This window comes from Salvia hispanica, chromosome 4 (assembly GCF_023119035.1).
Source record: "Salvia hispanica cultivar TCC Black 2014 chromosome 4, UniMelb_Shisp_WGS_1.0, whole genome shotgun sequence".
NCBI classification, from domain to species: Eukaryota; Viridiplantae; Streptophyta; class Magnoliopsida; order Lamiales; family Lamiaceae; genus Salvia; species Salvia hispanica.
Genome location: NC_062968.1, coordinates 7,530,208 through 7,551,980, shown reverse-complemented (window position 1 = coordinate 7,551,980; position 21,773 = coordinate 7,530,208). Strand labels below are relative to the sequence as shown.

Here is a 21,773-nt window from a genome sequence, read left to right as displayed (position 1 = left end):
CAGATTGTGGCCTGTATGCAATGCGTCATATGGAAAATTATATGGGCATGAAGATCACTGACTGGAAGTGTGATCTAACAAACAAACAATCAAAGCCTCTGCAGCTTCTTCGAGCCAAATATTGTACAACAATGTTGTATAACAAGAACAATAGGGCCTTCAGCTTTGTGTCAAAACTTGCCTCACATCTATATACGGAGGCAAAAAAGACAAGACCGATTGATGTGGAGAATATGGTAGCGGAGTACAAGAACAAACCATCTTGGCGTGCCTCACAATGACAATAGGGCCTATGGCTGCTGCAATGATGAATGAATGTTTGAATGTTTGTATGTTTGAATGTTTGAATGACTGCTGCAATGAAGTATTGGATGTTTGAATGAACTTGTGCTGAAACATTTGGTTGTATAGTTTTATTTTGGGGTAGACAATGTAACTGAGTTAATTTGATTTGACTTTTTATCCATAATTGTTTTGATGGCAGTTACTTATATTATGCTTGCATGCTTGATGTCAGTTACTTATAATATGCTATTACTTGAAAGCTAATTATGCTTTGGTTGTAGAGAATACTGACTTTCAGGTTGTGTACCACCTAGCTATAGTTTCGTTCTATTAAACTACATCAGAAAGAAAAATTGTAACAATAATATGTAAACTGCAACATTGTTGTCGTAACACAACAACATTCATTGAATAAGACTGCAATATAGTATTGTAAAAATTTGGAATTAAAAAAGATTGAAGTTGGACTATTTACTGAAATGAAAGGCAACTTGGAAACAATAGTATAAATTTAATATTTAATCCTACTGTCTTGTGAAACTAATGAAATAATAGAAAGAAGCAAATAGTGTGTCTGCACTCATTTCATTAGACTGCAATATATCTACCCTAATACTGCAATATCTTCTGTATAAGACTGCAACCTGATAATGTAAAAATGAACTAACAATTTTATTTTCCCTTTTGTCGACCACAGTTCCTAGAGTCATGGTGACCAAATTCTCCACATTTTTTACATTGACGCAATGGTTTGCTGTTCAACTTTATAGCCTTTTCCTTCGCGGACACCAAATGGCTTTTAGAATCACTTTTTGAACCTTTGGTGGACACAACTGATGGTGGTTGTACTCTAACCACAACTGGCTTTTCAGCAAAATAGAAATCTTTAACTGGATTATCCTTGTCTGCTAAAGATGGTTCATGGATTCTTGTCATAAGACTCTTCCCAAGCTCATCAATTCCAACTGAAAACAAATCAATAATGGCATTATCACCACCAAATTTTTTCATATAATTGAAAAATATGTCAGCAACTCTGTTCTTTGACAGCTGGTTTGGATATGATAGAATTTCAGGATCTCCCAAGCACAAATCCTCTTGTGCTTGCTTCTGGTCCATTTAAATCCCCACCTTCAATCCCTCTCTGTTACAAACAAGGTATTGTCACGTAACAACATCTCTAGTAGATTTGATTCCATATTTACACACATCGAAACCAGTTTCACGCCCATAACCTGTTAGGTTTGGTATACTGAAAAGCATGTTTCGAGCAAGTTTCGCTCGAATAGAATCTTGCTTGTATACGTAAAACTCTACAATTCACTTTTAACCCGATTCAGTATTATTCGAGCAGTTTCGCACGAATAGAATTAGTATATTATTACATTGTGTTTGCTTGTGCATTTATAAGATGTTTTATAAACATTTAAATGTATAAGAAGCAAACAAAGTCTAAGTCTTTTGCTTAGTAGACTGGTTGTGGGCGTCGTCCACTTTAAGGTAACACAGTCGGTTCTATGCAATGCTTTGCAAAAGAAAAGAAGAATTTCACAACCCAGATAGGCTTAGACTACCTATCGTGAAAGGTTGCAATGTCAGTCCGATTATTTCTAAGCCTTACTGAAATAAGATGACGTTGGTGTGGTATAACACTGAATGGATCTAACAGCAAGACGTGTCTTTATGCTATCTACTGAAAGACTAGGTCTTGATAAATAACTATTTCTTAATCTACATACGTTAACATTGAGCATACGGTATTGATTATGCACTACTTTGACTTATCAAATGGTGCGGGTTTTTCGCAACCCAATAATCCTGATATATTGGGTAGTGGTGATTAATATCTAGCGGTGCTAGGATTGCTATTGTGTTGAATCGTGCGCGAGGTGAGTCTTATTTGATAATGTCCTCAGGAGGAGCTTGAACAAGGTTTTATTATTCGGAAACTGGCCAGTTGGAGTTTTATTACTCTATGAATAATAAATAAGTGTTTCTTGCTAAGTCCACTCTTGGAATTAATAAGATGTTAATTAATTAAGTCCATAACAGACATTAATTAATTAATGGACATTTATATCTTAAGCGCGGGAAATAAATAATATAAATAACGGAAACCCGGATTACTTGTAATTTCGGATTTGGATGGGGAGTGCAATATTACTTCTGTAGTGGCTGCTCGTAATATTCCAATTAAAAGCTTATATTAAATTGGGGTTCAATTTAATTAGTAAAAAGCTAATTGGAGAAGCCCATATCCAAAACCTTCCATAGATACCTGACTGGGCCCAATATGAACTTAATATAAATAGGAGAATAAAGGAAAGACAAAAACACAATTATTAGTAGAGGAAATTTTCGCCCCCCTCTCTAATTAGTAGAGGAGTTCGAAAAATTCTTCAGCTCTTCTCCGTGAGGAATTTTCTGTCTTCTTTATTCGAGTCCTAGTATTTTGATAAGATCAGCCCACCCTGATATCGAGATACAGTTCGGGAACCAAGAGAAGATCCGTGGTCTAGTATGGAAGATCATCACGTGGAGAAGGCGCGAGCAATCGTCGATTCTTTGGAGAATCAAATCGGTAATCCTAAACCGTAGAATTCATGTTTTAGGATTTACTCTTTCTAAGCCATGAATTATTTGCGTTCTAGCATGCAATTATCTGTTTAACATGTGAATTGATTAATCGCATAATCGGTCAAATAGATCCGTATCTGATTTATTTGTTTTGTACAAGTCTTCCGCTGTGCAAGGGGCTCCAAACCCCAGCAATAGATTTATTTGTTTTGTACAAGTCTTCCGCTGTGCAAGGGGCTCCAAACCCCATCAATTGGTATCAGAGCCAATTTTTGGCTCTGATTATGTGGATTAATTTCACGTTATGTGAATTGCTTGAATACATGATCATTGTTTATATGTTTTGTACGTGTAAACAAAATTTGAATATGTGACGAAATCCTTGTTTTGACCATTCCCGTTGGCGTGTTTTTGATGGCGTGTGGCTTTGCAATCTTGTTCCAATTTTGCAATGATTTCTTGTCATGATTAAATGATAGTTCATACTTTTCAATTACTAGCTTAATTGGGAATCGTATTGCATGTTTTGTTATAAAACGTGTGTTAGGATACACATATTAAGTGATCAATACGTGATTTGCTTCTCAATTCGTATTGATTGTTCGTGAACTGAATCAAATCGTGATTCATTCACGGCGGCGGACCCGACAAATTTGAATCAATTCGCGATGCGTGAATTTTGAATTTGTCCGCTGCGTTGGCGCGCTGGAGGAAAATCGCGACAGTAGCAGCGATCCGGCAAGGCAGCGTTGCTGTTGGCAAAGCAGCGATAGGTGCAGCGACGCAGAGACAACAGCGTCGGCATCGTGAAGTGCAGCTAACCCTTGGAATTAATTTTGGAAATAATTCAAGATTAATTTAGAATTAAGATTTGAATATATCTTGTGGATTTTATATATTATATAAGATTTGATTTTGTATTAAATCATGGATTAATTATAGATTTTATCCTTATTTTATGGATTTGTAGGGATTTAATTCCTAGATGAATCCTAGTTAAATTTGGATAATGACAATCTAATTTTTATTTATATCCTATGGATTAATGTGGATTTATCCCTAGACAAATCCTAGTTGGATTTAGATAATGATAATATTATTTTATTCTTATCCTATGAGTTTATATGAATTTATTCATAGATAAATTCTAGATGGATTTGGATAGTGATAATATAATATTTTATTCTTATCTTATAGATTTATATGGATTTATTCCTAGATAAATCTTGGATAGATTTGAATAATTATAATATAATATTATCTTATTCTATGGATTTATATGGATTTATTCCAAGATAAATCCTAGATGAATTAGGATAAACATTTATATTAATTTATTTTATCCTATGGATTTGAATAGATTTAATTCTATTAAGACAAATCTTAGATGGATTAAAATAAGTATTAATCCAAGTTATCCTTATCTTTTGGATTTATGTCCTAGATAGATTAGGATGTTAATGATATATAAGAAAATCCTTATTTAATTGGATTTAGATAAATTTATTTATCTAAGAAATCCTAAGTAATGTTTGATATATTCTGGATGTCTATTCTAAATAGAATTAAGATTTGTATAAATCTTGATTGATTGGATTTTATTTTTATCTTATGGATTATGATGGAAGTGTTTCTATCTAGTAATATCCTAGTACGATTTAAATAATGATAATCCTAGATCAACGTTATCTTGAATTGTAGGATTTGATTTTATCGAAATAAAATCTAGAATAATCCTAAGTGGATTTAGATAGTTGACTCTATCTTGATAAATCCTAAATGAATTTGGATAATTATTATCCAAGATAAAACTTAATTATTTAATTGATTCTCCCTTGACTAGATTAAATAATTTTCGATAATTATCATGTGTGTTTAAATGTCATGCATTAAATGGATTTATCTGTTTATTTGGTGTTTATCTATTTTAAGTGGATTATCTGCTTTATCTGCTTATGTGATAATTATGCAAAAACCATATAAAAATATCTAAGTGATGATTACAACAAGTGCGTTGTATACGGTCTCCATCGGTTGGTTTGCAAATTTATGAAGCTAGTTTCTAATATTATCGCCACCCATGCTGTGGGGACAATAATCCTAAGAAATAGCAAGTTCATAAGGGCAGACTTCTCAAATATAAATAGTATGAACTAGAAAGTAGTTTCTAATATTATCGCCACCCATGCTGTGGGGACAATAATCCTAAGAAATTACAAGTTTCAGAAGTTCAAACAGAATTTATGAGATAGCTTGGTTTTGTTATCAGCACATGAGCATTGTTATGGGAGTGTGTTGTAGAAACAAGATTCTGTAATGCTAAATCTGATGGTCGTGCTTAGGCAACATTTGGCGGCCATGCCGTGCTGCGGTCTCTGGACTATTCGTCGGTGTTGTGACCAGTAAAATTGCTAAAATTTTAATGCGTATTGACCTCTGCTTGAGGGTACAAAATTTTAATTTTACAGTTGCAAGATACATAATTGTTTTGTGGTTATTTGCGATTATGTATTGAGCATGAGTATGTGATAATAAGTTTATTTGCCAAATCTTCATTATGTCATTTAATATTTGTCTGCGATCCTTAAAGAAAGTAAACTCGAATGCCTAAATTATGTAGACCGGAAACGAAAATGGATAAGATTCTCATCGCTGAAAGCTTGGAGTTTATACTCAATGATTCATGTCCTCCATTTCCTCGACATAATTCCACGAAGAATGTTCGAGAATGCATTATGCATGTACTTGACAAGTTCTTTGAGGAATAAGGTCAAGCTATTTTCCTTTAAGTAGCTCGACAAGTCTTGGTTAATGACGATGAAAGATGGATATCAATAGAATCTGTCAAGATGATTCGATTGGAATATCCTAGAGTGACAGAATGTTTTGAGGATCTTTTGATCACTCAAATAGTTTCTGACACAAGTCATCGCCTAAAGTAATAAGAAATGACTACAAGAAGGTTTAACTGAAAAGTAGAAAATCTTCAGAATAATAGTCGTTATATTACTGTTAGAGGAAAGTAACATGATAGATGGCGAATTCATAAAGGCTGCATTTTTCTTAAGTCCTAGTTCATTTGAACAAAAGACTAGATATGGAAATGGGAGAGCCTGAATTGTCATCAAAGTTTGTTTAAAGCGAGAAAAGATGCTTTGTGAGTTGGATTGACCTATTTTATAGAAGGACAATGACTTACATGACAATGCAACTTCTAAGTAAGAGATCTTGATCCAGTTAGGTTTTTGTTGCAGTGGGAGCTATTAATGCTCAACTATTGTTTTATGGTTGATGCTTAAGGCATCATAGTATTAAAATAATATAAGTGCGACAAGGTTGAGTATTCAACAACACATCAACTTCTTAATCATTGAATGATAAAGTATTTATGGCTCTTAGTCTTAAGGCCAAGAAAATACTTAGCAATTGTTCGAACTGATCTAGACTATCAAGATTTTAACATTTCGTTAAATAGCTTGAGAGTTGAGAAAGTCTGTTTGATGCACTATGAGTTAGAATCATTTGATTTTTCAAGAGATTCAGAATACTTATAGAAGTGCAACATAGAAAGACTAGCAAGTCTCAATGGTTTACACCATAAGGAGACGAGCAAAGGGTTATGATCAGTAGTGGGAGTCTAATCTCCATTAACGAATCCAAGCATTCATCTAATGAATGGGATAGTTATGTAAGAAGGAATCGAAGTCTTTCTAAGACAAGTTTGATTAAGTGATGAGTTGTACTCATTAAAATCTTATCATTGATGGGATAAACATTAAAGAAACTACCAACATCAGTACCTTCTACAAAACACGAGTTGTGGACTAGAGCGTCTCTAGTCTAGCACATCTCAAGGTGTAATGTTGTTCCAACACGTGTTGGAAAAGTGTCCAAGAAATTGGAGTTGAGTACTGAGGCATGTTTTAAGGTTTGTCCCAAATGATGTAAGGTTATAAGTTCTGTAATCTTCAAAGATATAATTCTTGTATGAAGATCAAGAGATGAACTACAAGCCTAACAACGTGATAACTCTCAAAATAAAGAGAGAGATATCGGATTTTCCACATTACCAAGAAGTCATACCATTAGAAACTTTTGCACTAATAAAATCAACTTCAGTACCTAAGATTGTAAGAACCATGTCGTAGTGGGAGCGTTCCACTGGAACACAACAAGTTCATGGGTCTAAGAGTGTCGTAAGACTCAGTCTTAGATTAACTTGAACATAATCCCTTTAACTACAATGTAGTATTGGTTAATTTGGATAATCATCTTTGAAAAGGTGATAGATTCCATATTACAATCTAAGATAGACAACATGTTTTACAAGACTTGCAATACTACCTACAGGCTGTGTCAGTCAGTGGGAGCAAGTATCTTTGCAAGTGTAAATGTGGATCTCAAATGGCTAGACAATGACAATGGGTTATGCCCAAAGAGAATTATCTTCTCGCTATCGTTGTGCCAGGATTTATTCGATCATATTGTCTATTAGAACTTACATAAATTAGAATGTATGTATTATGATTGTCAAGACAGCCTTCTATAAATAGAAGTCTTGAGGAAATCATCTACTAGAACATTCTAATGGATATGTAATTAAGGGCAAGAAACGCATGATTGGAAGCTTATATAGACCTTCGTGGTCTTAGGCAAGCATCTAAATCAGAGTATATGTGTTTTATCAAAATTGTCAAATATTTGGAATTTGACTTGTGTCCTTAACAGTGCTGTAAGCACAAGGAAGTTGAAAGTGCATTACATATGGTATTATTGGTACTCTACGATGATGAAATCTACAAAAGTTGCAAACAACTAAGATTGGCATCTGGCGTAGGAAACTGGTTGTCTGCCCAGTTTAAGATAAAGGATTTAAGAGAAACTAATTACATTCTTAGCATCTAAGTCCTTTTAAGATTGCTAGAAAGAATGTTGAGATTCTCTTAGGAATCCTATATCTACACATTGCTTGGAACATTTTAGCATTAGAAATTCCATGAAAAGGTTTATACCTTTCAAGATGGAATTGTCTTGTCTCTAGTCAAGTGTCGTTTGACGCTTAGTGAGATCAAGAATTATGAGACTAGTTTCGGAGATAGTTGTCTCATGTATGCTATAATGTGTACTAAGTTTGATATTAGTTGTGCTTATGCATGAAAAGCGTATATCATATTAACCATGGCAAAGGACTTTGATTGAGGTAAAGAGTATACCATAGTGCTTGAGAAAGACTAATTGCTATATTCTAGTTTACCAGTCATTCATGTAATGTCCTTGGGGTTACACTGACTTAGTTTTATGACTAATCAGTGATCGAGTAAGTCATCCTCTGAATATGTGTTTACCTTAGGAGTATCTTCCTAATAGCTTTAATCGTAAGTTTGAGTATGCCTATGAGTATTACATTTGGTTGTGATTACTCTAGTGAAGGCTAACTCAAGGGACACACGAGCTAATAAAGCTAAGCAATCACATAGAGAGATGAAATTAATTAAAGATCAAGTACGCAACAAAGACATTATGGTGGAAAAGATATGATCAGAGAACAACCAAGCAGATTTTTCACATAAAATGCCTTTGTGGCAACATGTTCAAACATGATGTGAAATGAATGGTGGTTCGATATATCTAGTACCAATACCTGCTTTGTGTATAAGTGGGAGAGTTTTTGGCAGTGGGTATACTCGAAAGCATGTTTTGAGTATAAGTGGGAGATTGTTAGGTTTGGTATACTGAAAAGCATGTTTCGAGCAAGTTTCGCTCGAATAGAATCTTGCTTGTATACGTAAAACTCTATAATCCACTTTTAACCCGATTCAGTATTATTCGAGCAGTTTCGCACGAATAGAATCAGTATATTATTACATTGTGTTTGCTTGTGCATTTATAAGATGTTTTATAAACATTTAAATGTATAAGAAGCAAACAAAGTCTAAGTCTTTTGCTTAGTAGACTGGTTGTGGGCGTCGTCCACTTTAAGGTAACACAGTCGGTTCTATGCAATGCTTTGCAAAAGAAAAAGAAGAATTTCACAACCCAGATAGGCTTAGACTACCTATCGTGAAAGGTTGCAATGTCAGTCCGATTATTTCTAAGCCTTACTGAAATAAGATGACGTTGGTGTGGTATAGCACTGAATGGATCTAACAGCAAGACGTGTCTTTATGCTATCTACTGAAAGACTAGGTCTTGATAAATAACTATTTCTTAATCTACATACGTTAGCATTGAGCATACGGTATTGATTATGCACTACTTTGACTTATCAAATGGTGCGGGTTTTTCGCAACCCAATAATCCTGATATATTGGGTAGTGGTGATTAATATCTAGCGGTGCTAGGATTGCTATTATGTTGAATCGTGCGCGAGGTGAGTCTCGTTTGATAATGTCCTCAAGAGGAGCTCGAACAAGGTTTTATTATTCGGAAAACTGGCCAGTTGGAGTTTTATTACTCTATGAATAATAAATAAGTGTTTCTTGCTAAGTCCACTCTTGGAATTAATAAGATGTTAATTAATTAAGTCCATAGCAGACATTAATTAATTAATGGACATTTATATCTTAAGCGCGGGAAATAAATAATATAAATAATGGAAACCCGGATTACTTGTAATTTCGGATTTGGATGGGGAGTGCAATATTACTTCTGTAGTGGCTGCTCGTAATATTCCAATATAAGCTTGTATTAAATTGTGGGTTCAATTTAATTAGTAAAAAGCTAATTGGGGGAGCCCATATCCAAAACCTTCCATAGATCCCTGACTGGGCCCAATATGAACTTAATATAAATAGGAGAATAAAGGAAAGACAAAAACACAATTATTAGTAGAGGAAATTTTCGTCCCCCTCTCTAATTAGTAGAGGAGCTCGAAAATTCTTCAGCTCTCCTCCGTGAGGATTTTTCTGTCTTCTTTATTCGAGTCCTAGTATTTTGATAAGATCAGCCCACCCTGATATCGAGATACAGTTCGGGAACCAGTCAGAAGATCCGTGGTCTAGTATTGAAGATCATCACGTGGAGAAGGCGCGAGCAATCGACGATTCTTTGGAGAATCAAATCGGTAACCCTAAACCGTAGAATTCATGTTTAGGATTTATATTTTCTAAGCATGAATTATTTGCGTTCTAGCATGCAATTATCTGTTTAACATGTGAATTGATTAATCGCATAATCGGTCAAATAGATCCGTATCTGATTTATTTGTTTTGTACAAGTCTTCCGCTGTGCAAGGCGTGTGAGTTTGGGTGATTGAATAGGTCAAATTGAGATGAACTCAAACTGGATTGAAGCCCATTGCGTGAAATCGAGACTCAAAATCGAGTTTGCTGGGTAACTTGCAGAAGATACCTTGAATTGGCGTGAATTGAGAATGGTGGTAAGGAAAGTGGCGTGAAGCGTGAATTGTTTCTGTAGAAGATGAAAAAGAGATTTCCTAATTTGCCCTTTAGCATTATAATTTGATTAAATAAAAATAAAATGAGCTGCCATGTGGCATACCGTCGAGTAAAATAAAAATAAATTAGTTTAATATTACGATTTCCCGTTTAATCCTTTAGAGAAAAAGTAGAAGATGTCTTTGTTAAGTGCGAAGTGCGGTGAAAGGAATGGTGGTAAGAGTTAAGTGCGGTTAAGTTCCATAGAAGACGTTCAATGGGTTGTTTGAGCTAAAACTCAGAGCTAAAGTGCGTTACCCGAAGTTATATATATATATATATATATATATATATATATGGGGTTGTCATATTAGTATATCCCTAATATCATCCGATATATATATATATATATATATATATATATATATAGGGGAGCATTAAGCTCCTTTTACCCCTTTAGATACTATTTCCTTCTTAATATCATCCATTAGATTGATAAAATGGATGGACTAGATTAAAAGGGGAAAACTGATCCCGTGTTGCATTATTAGGTTCATTCTGTGCATTATATGGGTATAATTGTAAAAAAACAATGAATAAAAATGGGAAAAGCGAGAATTAAGCGGCATTTTCCATCTACTCACTCTCTCTCTCACTCCAACCGCCTCACTCCTCAAACCCACGATTGAATTTCGTCTCCCCTAATTCCCCCCATTTCCAAACCCTAGCCGCTACTCCAAGCCACCGGAAATCAAAACTATCGTCGATTTTCACAGTTAAATCAAGCTTCTGCCGCCGTTTCACAGTCGAAACCTCACTCTGCGCGACCTTTCAATTCAAGTCGACAACAAGGTAGGGTTCTGATGATTCAATTTGTCGTAATACCCACTGTTAATCACCTATTTTCACCGCCGACACACCACCTAATTGTCGATTCAATTTTTTCTCCCAAACAATATCACGTTTTTCACATTTGTTTTGGTCGAGATTTTCATAAATCGTAAAATCCTGTTCATTTTTTTATATGGTTCTGTCCAATATTAAAGTTTGTAGTGAATGACTGGTTTCCAATTGTGTATTGGGCGATTTGGTAGATAAAATCGTATCCGAGTTGATTTTTGGTTTGTCTTGCATTTGCCTTTATATTCGTTCGTGCATTATTTGACGCAATGTGTACATTATTGTAGGTAGTGGTGTGCTTTACGTTTTTGTTTGAATCTACATTAGTCGGTTTGATAAAATGCCTGGAAATTGAGTGTGTTCATATTTGCATTATTTGTTGCCATTTGTACATTATTGTAGCGAGTGGTGTAAATTATTGTATGGAGTTGTGTACTTTATGTTTTTTGTTTTACTTTAAATGCACCAGTTTTATAAAAGGTCAATGGTTGATAGAATAAAATATTCATTGGTGCATTATTTGCTTACTTTTGTACATTATACAGTTTGTATTGTGCATTAATACGATAAATTATTGATTTTTGGGCAGCGGCGAAGCAGCCTAGGTTAGATATTGACGAAGCGGTGGACGTTGTTCTTCCAATTGCGAATTCGCAAAAGTTCAGTGAAAGGTTGGTTGAGCAGCAAAGGTCTTTTTGCCTCCCGTCCGATTTCCAAGATGGAAAAGGCTATAAAGAAGGGTACTAGGCCTCTTAGAGAGTGTAAGGCTTGCGATGAGATGGGACATCACGACTCTAGACATTGTCCAATGTTTAAAGAGATGGCGAAGGAGAAAGAGCTTCGTAAGGGCAAGAGGAAATCTTGATGTATCTTGTACCGAAAAACATTATTAGTTTTGGTTTTCGGTTTAGTCGTAGTTATCATTTCGTTGTCTGAGTGTTATTAATCCTACCACTGTCAACAATTTATGCATAATAATTTTACACTTTTAGTCTGTTAATGTAAATTATTAGTAACGAAGTTGTACATTATTGTCTACACGCACTTAACATTCTGTACGTAATTATTGGAGTAGAGTTCATTATTAGAAATATTTTGTACATTACACATAACTTGGTGTATATTATATTTTCGGGGGCAGTTCATTAATAAGCATATTCTGTACATTATTCATCTAATTTCATCCATTATACAATTCATTGCTGCCTTCCCTATTGCATACAACATAATAGTCCATTAATGAGTCAATAATAACCATTACACAGTACTATATGTACATTATGTTTATCGGTTAAAACTACTCCCTAGCGATATCTAAACCCTAGCCCCAAGGATTGCTAAACCCTTGGGGAATAAATGAAACGTGCGTCGAACAATCAATCAGCGAACATATACATTACAGATCAGATACCGTCCAGTACAGAGTTGATAAAAACCATTACACAGTAATATTTGTTCATTATGTTTACAAGCTGTAACCTACGAAAAGAAAACACGAAAATCTGTAAGCAATGACTGATTTCATGAAAAAAAAACGACAATTGATGCAAAATAAAACTAAATACAAGAACAAACTAATCACAAACAAATATATAAAACCATAGATGTCAATTACACAATTAATACAATAACTTTCTACCAAAATTTATCAAGAATGGTAATTAAAAAAAACTGACGTCTTCAATTGAAAAAAGACGATAACAATTTCGAACCCTTCTTAAAGACCGAACTAGAGACCAAATCTGGGCCATAAGATCTAGTTTTTTGATGAGATATGCTGCTGTGTAAATTTTTTTCGCTCTTCATTACAAGCCAATTTTACTTCATTGTATACGTTTATTACTTCATTCCGTACATAATACATTGAAACTACAACATGTTTTTACTTGCTTCAAGTAGGTTTTGAAATGATTCAACATATGCTTCATTCGAATTCATTGACATGAGTTTTTACTTTATTCACATTAAAAAATACAATTTATTCAAGTGAGTTTATTACTTCATTCAGAAACGTTATTACTTCATTGGATAAGGTTTTTACTTCATTCCAGTAGGACTTCAAATGCTTCTACACATACTTCATTCAAATAATTTATTATATTATTCCATGTGTTTATTACACCATATCAGCGTCTTTGCGGTGGTGATAGATATTGTAGAGAGAAAGAACGGCACGCGATGGCGAAATTACATTTACGTACTAAAATGAAGTAATAATCCTATTAGAATGAAGTAAAAACCTACTGAAATGAAGTAATATATTCTGGAATGAAGTTAAATCTTCGTAACGTGTTAGTATGACTTATTTACCTTCGGATGAATTAAAATAGACTGGTGATGAAGGAGAATATAATTTATAAATTTGTGAATCTCATCCATAAAAAACTAGATCTAAAAGCCCTAATTTGGTATGGTTCGGTGGTTCAATCTTTAAGAGTGGGTTTGTGGATAATGGGACTATATATATATATATATATATATAGGGGAGCACTAGGGTTCCCCCTTATTTAGAGTCACAACGTACATCCAATCTGGTGCTGCCATGTGGCACAAAACATGCAATATTTTAAACACAAAAATACAATCTAGTTGTATATGCATTTTCGCAGATTGCATTTTAGTTGTATGTAAATTGCATTTTATAGTGTTGAGTTTTGCATTTTCACATAAATTGCATTTTTTATTGTTAAGTTTTGCATTTTCACATATAAAATTGCAATTCGTCTATATATAATATGCAAATTAAACAGTCAATATTAAAAATGCAAAACTCAATGATAAAAAATGCAATCTGCATATAACAAAAATGCAATCTGCCGAAATTCATTTATAGCTTCTACAAATGTGTATTGCATTTTAGTGTTTACAATATTAATAACTAACTTTAAAATTAGTTGTTATACTAGTACATTATATATATATAATATATATATATATATATAGGGATTGGTGAGTTCTCGGTCTGGGTCTTATGTCCTCGATGGTTTCGCATGTGGAATTGGAGTGTATCCAACTGATCAGGAAGAGATTCCCGACCCAGCTGAGTCGTTGATACGACGACCGAGACCGGACTTCAAACAAATTTCCTCAACCCACTTCTACTGATTAGTATAGCGGAGGTAAGGGTCGAATCCCACGAGGATGGACACGTTTAGATAACTGTGGTGACTTTCCTGGGTGTTTGGTTAGCTACCACGCTTGGGTTGAGATTTACCTAGACAGGAAATAAGGTAGTACTCTACTGACTAGTAGGCGGGAAAATAACAGACATGTGGGAGTGTTCGTGAAAGTAGGGGACAAGGTGTATCAGAGATATGTGGAAAGTAGACAGTTACTAAAAGAAGAAAGTTAGAGAACAAAGTGTATCTGATGGCTGGGGGCTTTCTGACAAGTCTGGATAGTACCTCTGAAAAGTAGGGAACAAAAGTAAAAAGTAACTTAAAAGCAAAAGTAGACCAAATAAAGTTGATTTTGACGTTTTCTTCCTCACCAAGTATTGACGAAAATCATATGAACACAGACACCATAACTAAACTTCAGATTCATGCATTCAAACTCAAGATCCATCGATTAAAATGCTTAAACTTAAATTAAATGGTAACTGCAACTTTACTTCTACTGGCTGACATGCAAGGTGATAATCACGGCGCAGAAAATGAACTCATGCACGAAAATTTGACTAACTTAGCTACAACTTCAAATCAACAACTCCCGAATAGAAAACACTTAGAAATTGAAAGCAACAACTAAATCTAACTTCCCTAGGCAGAATGAAGCAAACTCAAACCAAAGTGACATGCGAAATAGAAACTTCATAACGTAAATGTTGGAAAATAACAAAGTACTTCAAAAGAGCAACAACGATGAGTGTTTGCAGAATAACTAGTTGATGAAAACAAGTAAACTTTAACTAAGAAAGAGATTAAGATTGTTTGTGCCACTCCGGGCGATGATACTACTACACTGCTACGATAACTGGCTGGAACGACGGACTGATGACTTCTCCGGCAAACTCTGGACGTCAAGTGACCATGGCTGTGGCGAGGAAAGAGAGGTAAGATAATGCTGAAGGATGGATCTTCTAGAGAGAATTCTACTAAGTGTGATTGTCAAACTCCGAACCGAACTCCTTCTCTCTCTCCAAATGGCTTCTTTTATAGGGAGGCTTGCCCTTGCTTTTAGGGTAGACTTCTCCCGCATTTTGACCTTTTTGCCCTTGTAAAATAATCATCCCAGCTATCCCCCTTCTCCATCTCGAGACTTTTCTCTGGCATGCATTCTGGTCAGTATCGCACCCTTCTAGTGCCCTTTTCACTTTCGTCACACGAATCGTCACCTACTGACTTGGATCCTTCAACCCTGCACACTTAAGCAACTGTTTTGCAGATAATACATGTATTTCACGACATACTGACCAGTAACCAAGGCTTAGAATACGACTTATCAGGGATGTATTCATATCCTTCTTTGGTTTAATGTTCTATTCTCTTTTTTAATCTTGGCCATTCAATTTAAAGATCTTATGGCCCTAAATAATGCCACATGTTATTAATTAAAATGATTAAAAAAATCGCCTAGGGCTTTTTAGGAATTCACAATGGAGTTAGTTATGGAAACTTGCTTGATTTTCTCTGTCAATATATTTCATCGATTTTTTTCATGAAATTAGCAGAATCTTTATTTTCTGTACAAAAGATCTTTCTCTATCAATATATCACAGAGGAATTATTAACATGTGGATGCATCGTTAATTCTGAGAAATTTGTGAATTACAAGAATACAAAAAGTTGCAGCCTTTGTGATTTTTCTTCTTATTCTCCAACAATGGAAGAAGGTAATTTAAAGACTTCACATTGATTAGAGTTTTGCGTTTATTCTGATGTCCTTTTTGTGAATTATACAATCTCAGGGTTTTGTTGATTAGTTGTCGTGTTTGAATGTATTGGGCGAGTTTAATCTAATCCACTAGGGTGTAGCAGTAATTGGTGGTTAGGGTGTAGTATTTTGTTTAGTTGATGAGTTTCAGTTTTTTGTATAGGGTTTAGTTATTATCTCGGCTACTGTGTGGTATACCTCGACGTATGTAATGTACAAATATTAAAGTGTAATGCATTATTTCTTATTTGTAATGTACGATTTATGTCATATAATGAAACTAAATTATAATACGCTTGTTGTTTTGATTTTTTGTATAGTGCTTGTTATACCTGACTGTTCTCCACAATTGAAGCCCGTGGTTGGTCAGAAGTTCCAATCCCTAGATTTTGCTTTTGCGTTTTATGATGTGTATGCCCGCGCCGTCGGTTTTGATACGCGAAAACAAGGAATGAGGAAGGCGGCGGACGGTGTAACTACTTGGTATTCTGTCGTATGCAACAGGGAGGGCAGCAAGAGGTCGAATGATGTGAATGCACGATCTGGTTTTACTATTAAACGCAGGCGGTTGTCCAAGCGATGTGGTTGCAAAGCAAGTATATCCTTCAAGTTCTTTTCTGGAGCAGTAATTCTGGGATATATTATTCAGGAGTTCAAAGAGGTTCACAACAATTATATGGTGGAGTCAGAGCATCAGCAGTTCATGACACTTAACCGGAAGTTAGAGGACGTACATCACAAATTCATTCTGGACTGTTCCAAGGCTAATATATGCCCCACACTTACCTTTAAGGTATTGAAGGAAATTCTCGGTGGGTTTGAACGTGTCCGTTGCAATGTCGGGGATAATAGGAACACTTCGCGAGACATCAAAGCATAAGCAAACGGTTGTGACGTGCAGATGGTGTTGGACGACATGGCGAAGAAGAAGGAGCTGTCCGATGCGTTCACATATCACTACGAAGTAAATGATGCTAACCAGTTGGTCTCCCTTTTTTGATGCGATGGTTTGATAAAGAGAAACTACCATATGTTTGGTGATATAGTGGCGTTTGACTCCACTTAGAACACAAACAGGTATACATTACAATTATATTTTTTGTTCATTATATGCAATATTTTGTACATTACTAACTGCATTAGACAGCCTTACATTTACATTATTCGTGTATCGTTATGCATTATTCAGAATTAATGATGCTAATGATGCGTACCCTGTGTGCAACGCAGGTATTGCATGATCTTCACACCTTTCACGGGAAAGGACAATCATGGAAAACCTGTAACATTCGCTGCCGGATTGGTGTGCAACGAGAAAACAGGGGCCTTTGGCTGGTTGTTCAAATATTTCGTCGAATGCATGGGTGTAGCACCCAAAATGATTGTAACCGATCAAGACTTGGGCATGAGATCAGGTATTCAAGAGGTTCTTGTAGGCACTCGACACCGATGGTGTATGTGGCATATAATGCACAAGTTGGCTTCCAAGGTTCCAGGCAGGTTGCTTAGGGACGAAGATTTCAAGAAGGAATTCAATGCATACGTTTGGTCGGACTTGCTTGAACCCGACGAATTTGAAGAGGAGTGGAATGGAGTGATTGAGCGTTATGAGCTGGAAGACGTTGATTAGTTGAACACATTGTACGAGTATAGACAGATGTGGATACCGGCCTACTTCAGAGATTTCCCACTCGGTCCGATGATTAGGACTACGTCTATATCAGAATCTGAAAACAACTTCTATAAAAATTTTATGAAGCCCCGAGCGAACCTTGCCGAATTATACTTGTATTTCAACAATGCTCTGGACTTTCAGCAGAACGCTAGAACAAAGCTGGACTACAACGATGCTACTTCCGTGCCCATACTGGCCACTAAGTTAGGTTTCGAGAAACATGCTGCAACGATTTACACAGACAGTATATTCAGGAAGATACAAGAAGAAATTGTTGATGGTAATGACAGATGCCGTGTACTTGGTTTTTCACCAACAGATATGATTGACACCTACAAGCTTGGGGATAGCCGACGGAATTCGTATTCCGTTAGTCACGACAAGACTGACGATTCATACTCGTGCGACTGCAAATTGTTCGGTAGGCAGGGATATTTGTGTTGCCAAATTTTTTTCTGTTCATGAACAATGAAGTGGCAAACATTCCAGAGAAGTACTGCGACAGCCGATGGATGAAGACTCCCTTAGCCAAGGCTGTACATGGACTTCTTGATGTCACCGTAGATACAAGGTCCACTGTTGACGATAGGCAGACTGTATCAGATCAAGGGATATCACTGTTCTACGGTTTTATTCGACGATTCGAGACGGACATTGACGTGCTTCATGCATTCGTAGGTGGTTTGGAAGAACTTGGTAATTCTCTTCACGCTGGAACTCCTCCAATGTCGGCCTTTGAAAAGAGGCGCATGCTTGAAGAGTTTTATGGAATGCCAAAGCCTGAAGTAGTAGAGGTCCATCCTCCGGATGTTGTGCAGACCAAGGGTCATGCTAGCAGCTCCGCGAGCCGACTGATTTCAAAGAGAGAAAAGGCTATAAAGGATGCTACTAGGCCTCTTAGATGTTGTAAGACGTGCGATGAGTTGGGCCATCACGACTCTAGAAACTGTCCAATGCTTAAAGAGATGGCGAAGGAGAAAGAGCTTAGTAAAGGCAAGAGGAAAGCTTGATGTGTTTTGTAACTAATAAAATAGTTTCCGTCTTGAATTCGTTCATATTATTACTTGCGTTGTGATCATTTTTTGCAAAATAAATTTGTATTTTGCGATAGTTAGTGTGCATTATCTATAAATAGCATAGCATTAGTAATGATATTATGTGCATCACTCCATCTATTTCTTCAATTAGTCCAGTTGTTTGTTAATGTGCATTATCGATAGGTATCATAGCATTAGTAATGATATTATGTGCATCACTCCCTCTAGTTATTCCATTAGTCCAGTTTTGCGGTAATGTGCATTCTCGATTTATAGCCTTGCATTAATAATGATATTCTATGCATCACTCCCTATATTTATTCCATTAGTCGAGTACTTTGTTAATGAGCATTATCGATCTATAGCCTTGCATTAATAATGATATTCTATGCATCAAACCCTATATTTATTCCATTAGTCGAGTAATTTGTTAATGTGCATTATCGATCTATAGCCTTGCATTAATAATGATATTCTATGCATCATACCCTATATTTTATTCCATTAGTCGAGTACTTTGTAAATGTGCATTATCGATCTGTAGACTTGCATTAATTATGTTATATTGTGCATCACTATCTTTACTACATCACACACTAGTACTAAAATATGCGTCAGTTATCAAGTGATATATATGGTTCAAAACAAGCCTTCTTTTGACCAAATTAAAATAAGTTATCCAAAAACAACAGTCTTAACCTTAACGTCAATAGCATTCCTAATCCTTACTCTTGCAATCAATCCAGCCCGAACTCTTCGACCCACTTCTTGAAATTGAACCTAGGCGGCCTCTCTTTCCAGAACTTGGCGGCATTAGAGACGTTGGTGTCATGTACGGAATTGTGCGTAGCAGACAGCAGCGCGTTTGCTACCTTCATTCGGTAGATTTCTAGATTTTTTGTCCCAGTGGCGCTGAATCCGCACTGCCAATCTTTGTCCCTTCCGCCGAAATAAGTCTCCATATGCCGCATGATGTACACCCCCCTCTCCACAGAGGGGTCGGTTTTCCTCCAAGGCATAACCACCACATGTGTCTACATTTTCGGACCTCGGCTGCCTTCTGTTTAGCCTTCAACTTCACAAGCGCTTCAGCCAAAAAAAATTTCTACAACAAATACCCAAAAAAAGGATGCGTGAGAAATCTAAATAATGGACAGTTAACTGAATGTAATGCATCTTAACGGAGTACCCTCAAACACGCACCAGAAGGGAGGGTGTTTTCCCATACTTTGCGTTGAAGGATTTGTGTGAGTCAGCCAAGGTGTGGTCGATGATGTTCATGTTGCCATCCGGCAGATCGAAACACACCACGTACTGATGTGTAGAACCCCTAATCGGGAAGAAGAACTGTATAATTGAAAGTACATTACGCTACACATTTATGTGTATGTAAATCAGATAGGTTAAGCTTAATAAAATTTACCATGTCAAACGTATCCCATTTAAAGATTCCCGTTCCAAGTACATCATCGAACAACCGAGTCCAGAATGTCTCCCTCAACTGGTCCTCTGACCATTCAGCAGGGCCCTCAATCACGGTGTGTCTCTACAGTGTAATGTGGTAAAGTAGTTAATAATTTGTAATTGCAATACTAAATAGCAACCAAGGGCAAAAGGTATTTCACTAACGCATGGTTTTGTCGAGAAGAAGACCCTAGAAACTGTTTCCGGAGCCTTGAGCTTCTCCATGTTATTCAAGTAGGCGCTCCAAGTGTCTACAATGGCTGAGCTCACGGTCTTGAACGGCGCTAGCGAGGCGAAGTCAAGCTGCACTGTTTTGATACAGTCGTCTTCGTAGACAACCGTATCCCTGCACAATAATAAACTCTGCATAAGTAACCTTTTTCCCAGCAAAGAGTCTAGCAACACTTCCAAACTTACTTATTTATTTCCGTTGTGCTTAGTACCTAATAGTATAGCGATTTGTCCGGATAGTTTGGCTTCGTTGTTAGTCTAACCGCCCGGTCATTGAATGGAGAACGGGCAGCCAGACTGGCTTTCTTGAAACGGGATGATGCTACCTTCCCATGATCCTGCACGAATAGAAGATACGGTTAAAACAATTCAGCTACAACCACACTAGAGAAATATGACAGACCTCATGTCCAGCCACTTCTTGTTCGCTCTCTTTAGATTTTCCATCCCCTTCAAAATCACCATCTGGAATGTCCAAGCCCGACACAGCAACACCCTTTCTAGCAACACTCTTTCCAGCAACACCTTCAGATTCCTTTGGTGTTTTCACAACACCAATCTCAATACCCTTCCTAGTAGCTGGGCCAATTTTCTACATGGACAAAAGTAACGCTCCAACAGACGAGTGGAATGCATAATGAGTAATGAATAATTCAAAACAAAAGCTAAATAATGCGTATGAACAACAACATTTAATGCATACAACCGACAAGCATGTAATGCTTTATAAGTACTATATAATGCAAGCAATTAAGCAAATACTGAACAAGATAATAAATGTTTTAAACAATAACACCATAAAAATTTTAATGACTAATAACTAGTATACAATGCACGCAACATGACAAATAATGAACAAGATAACAACTGGTTGTAATCTTGTTCAAAGTGATATATAATTCGAGTGATTACGCAAATAAACGTCTTACTTTGTTAACGGCAGCCCGTTTTCCCTTCCCCTCCTTAGGAGCTACCTCCTTTTCAATGCCTTGCTTGACTTATCAGTTGGAATATCACTGCGTTCCACCTTTTTTTTTCCTGCTTTCTCGGCCTTGTCTTTGACTACATGTCCGCTTCCACCTTCACTTTCACCTCTTATCAAAGGCGGCTGTACACAATTGACGCACAGTTAAGTATTAAAAAAAAACCAAGAACATGTTCATATTTAACGTTGTTTTATTCGTACTCCAATCATGATTGCCACACCACCGACGGTTGTCCCAGTTGCTGTTCCAGATCCACCAACCGATTTATGCCTGTCTCCTGATTCAAGTAAATAATGAGGACATAACGATTTATTAATGCAAAAACCTCTGTATTTTTTGCATTGTAAAGTTTACAAAATTTTGCATC

The 21,773-nt window shown here is 36.2% G+C and overlaps 2 protein-coding genes across 2 annotated transcripts; both read left to right on the top strand.

Moving 5' to 3' along the window:
* The first annotated feature begins 15,962 nt into the window (after positions 1 to 15,962).
* On the top strand, positions 15,963 to 17,643 carry LOC125220286 (protein FAR1-RELATED SEQUENCE 5-like). The gene is made up of 4 exons (XM_048122443.1): positions 15,963 to 15,972; positions 16,334 to 16,806; positions 16,915 to 16,994; positions 17,244 to 17,643. The coding sequence occupies exons 1-4, from the start codon at positions 15,963 to 15,965 to the stop codon at positions 17,641 to 17,643; spliced, it is 963 nt and encodes a 320-aa protein (XP_047978400.1).
* A 27-nt stretch (positions 17,644 to 17,670) lies between these two features.
* On the top strand, positions 17,671 to 18,698 carry LOC125220285. The gene is made up of 2 exons (XM_048122442.1): positions 17,671 to 18,109; positions 18,163 to 18,698. Exons 1-2 carry the CDS (start codon positions 17,671 to 17,673, stop codon positions 18,696 to 18,698), a joined length of 975 nt encoding a protein of 324 aa, XP_047978399.1.
* The last annotated feature ends 3,075 nt before the right edge of the window (positions 18,699 to 21,773 follow it).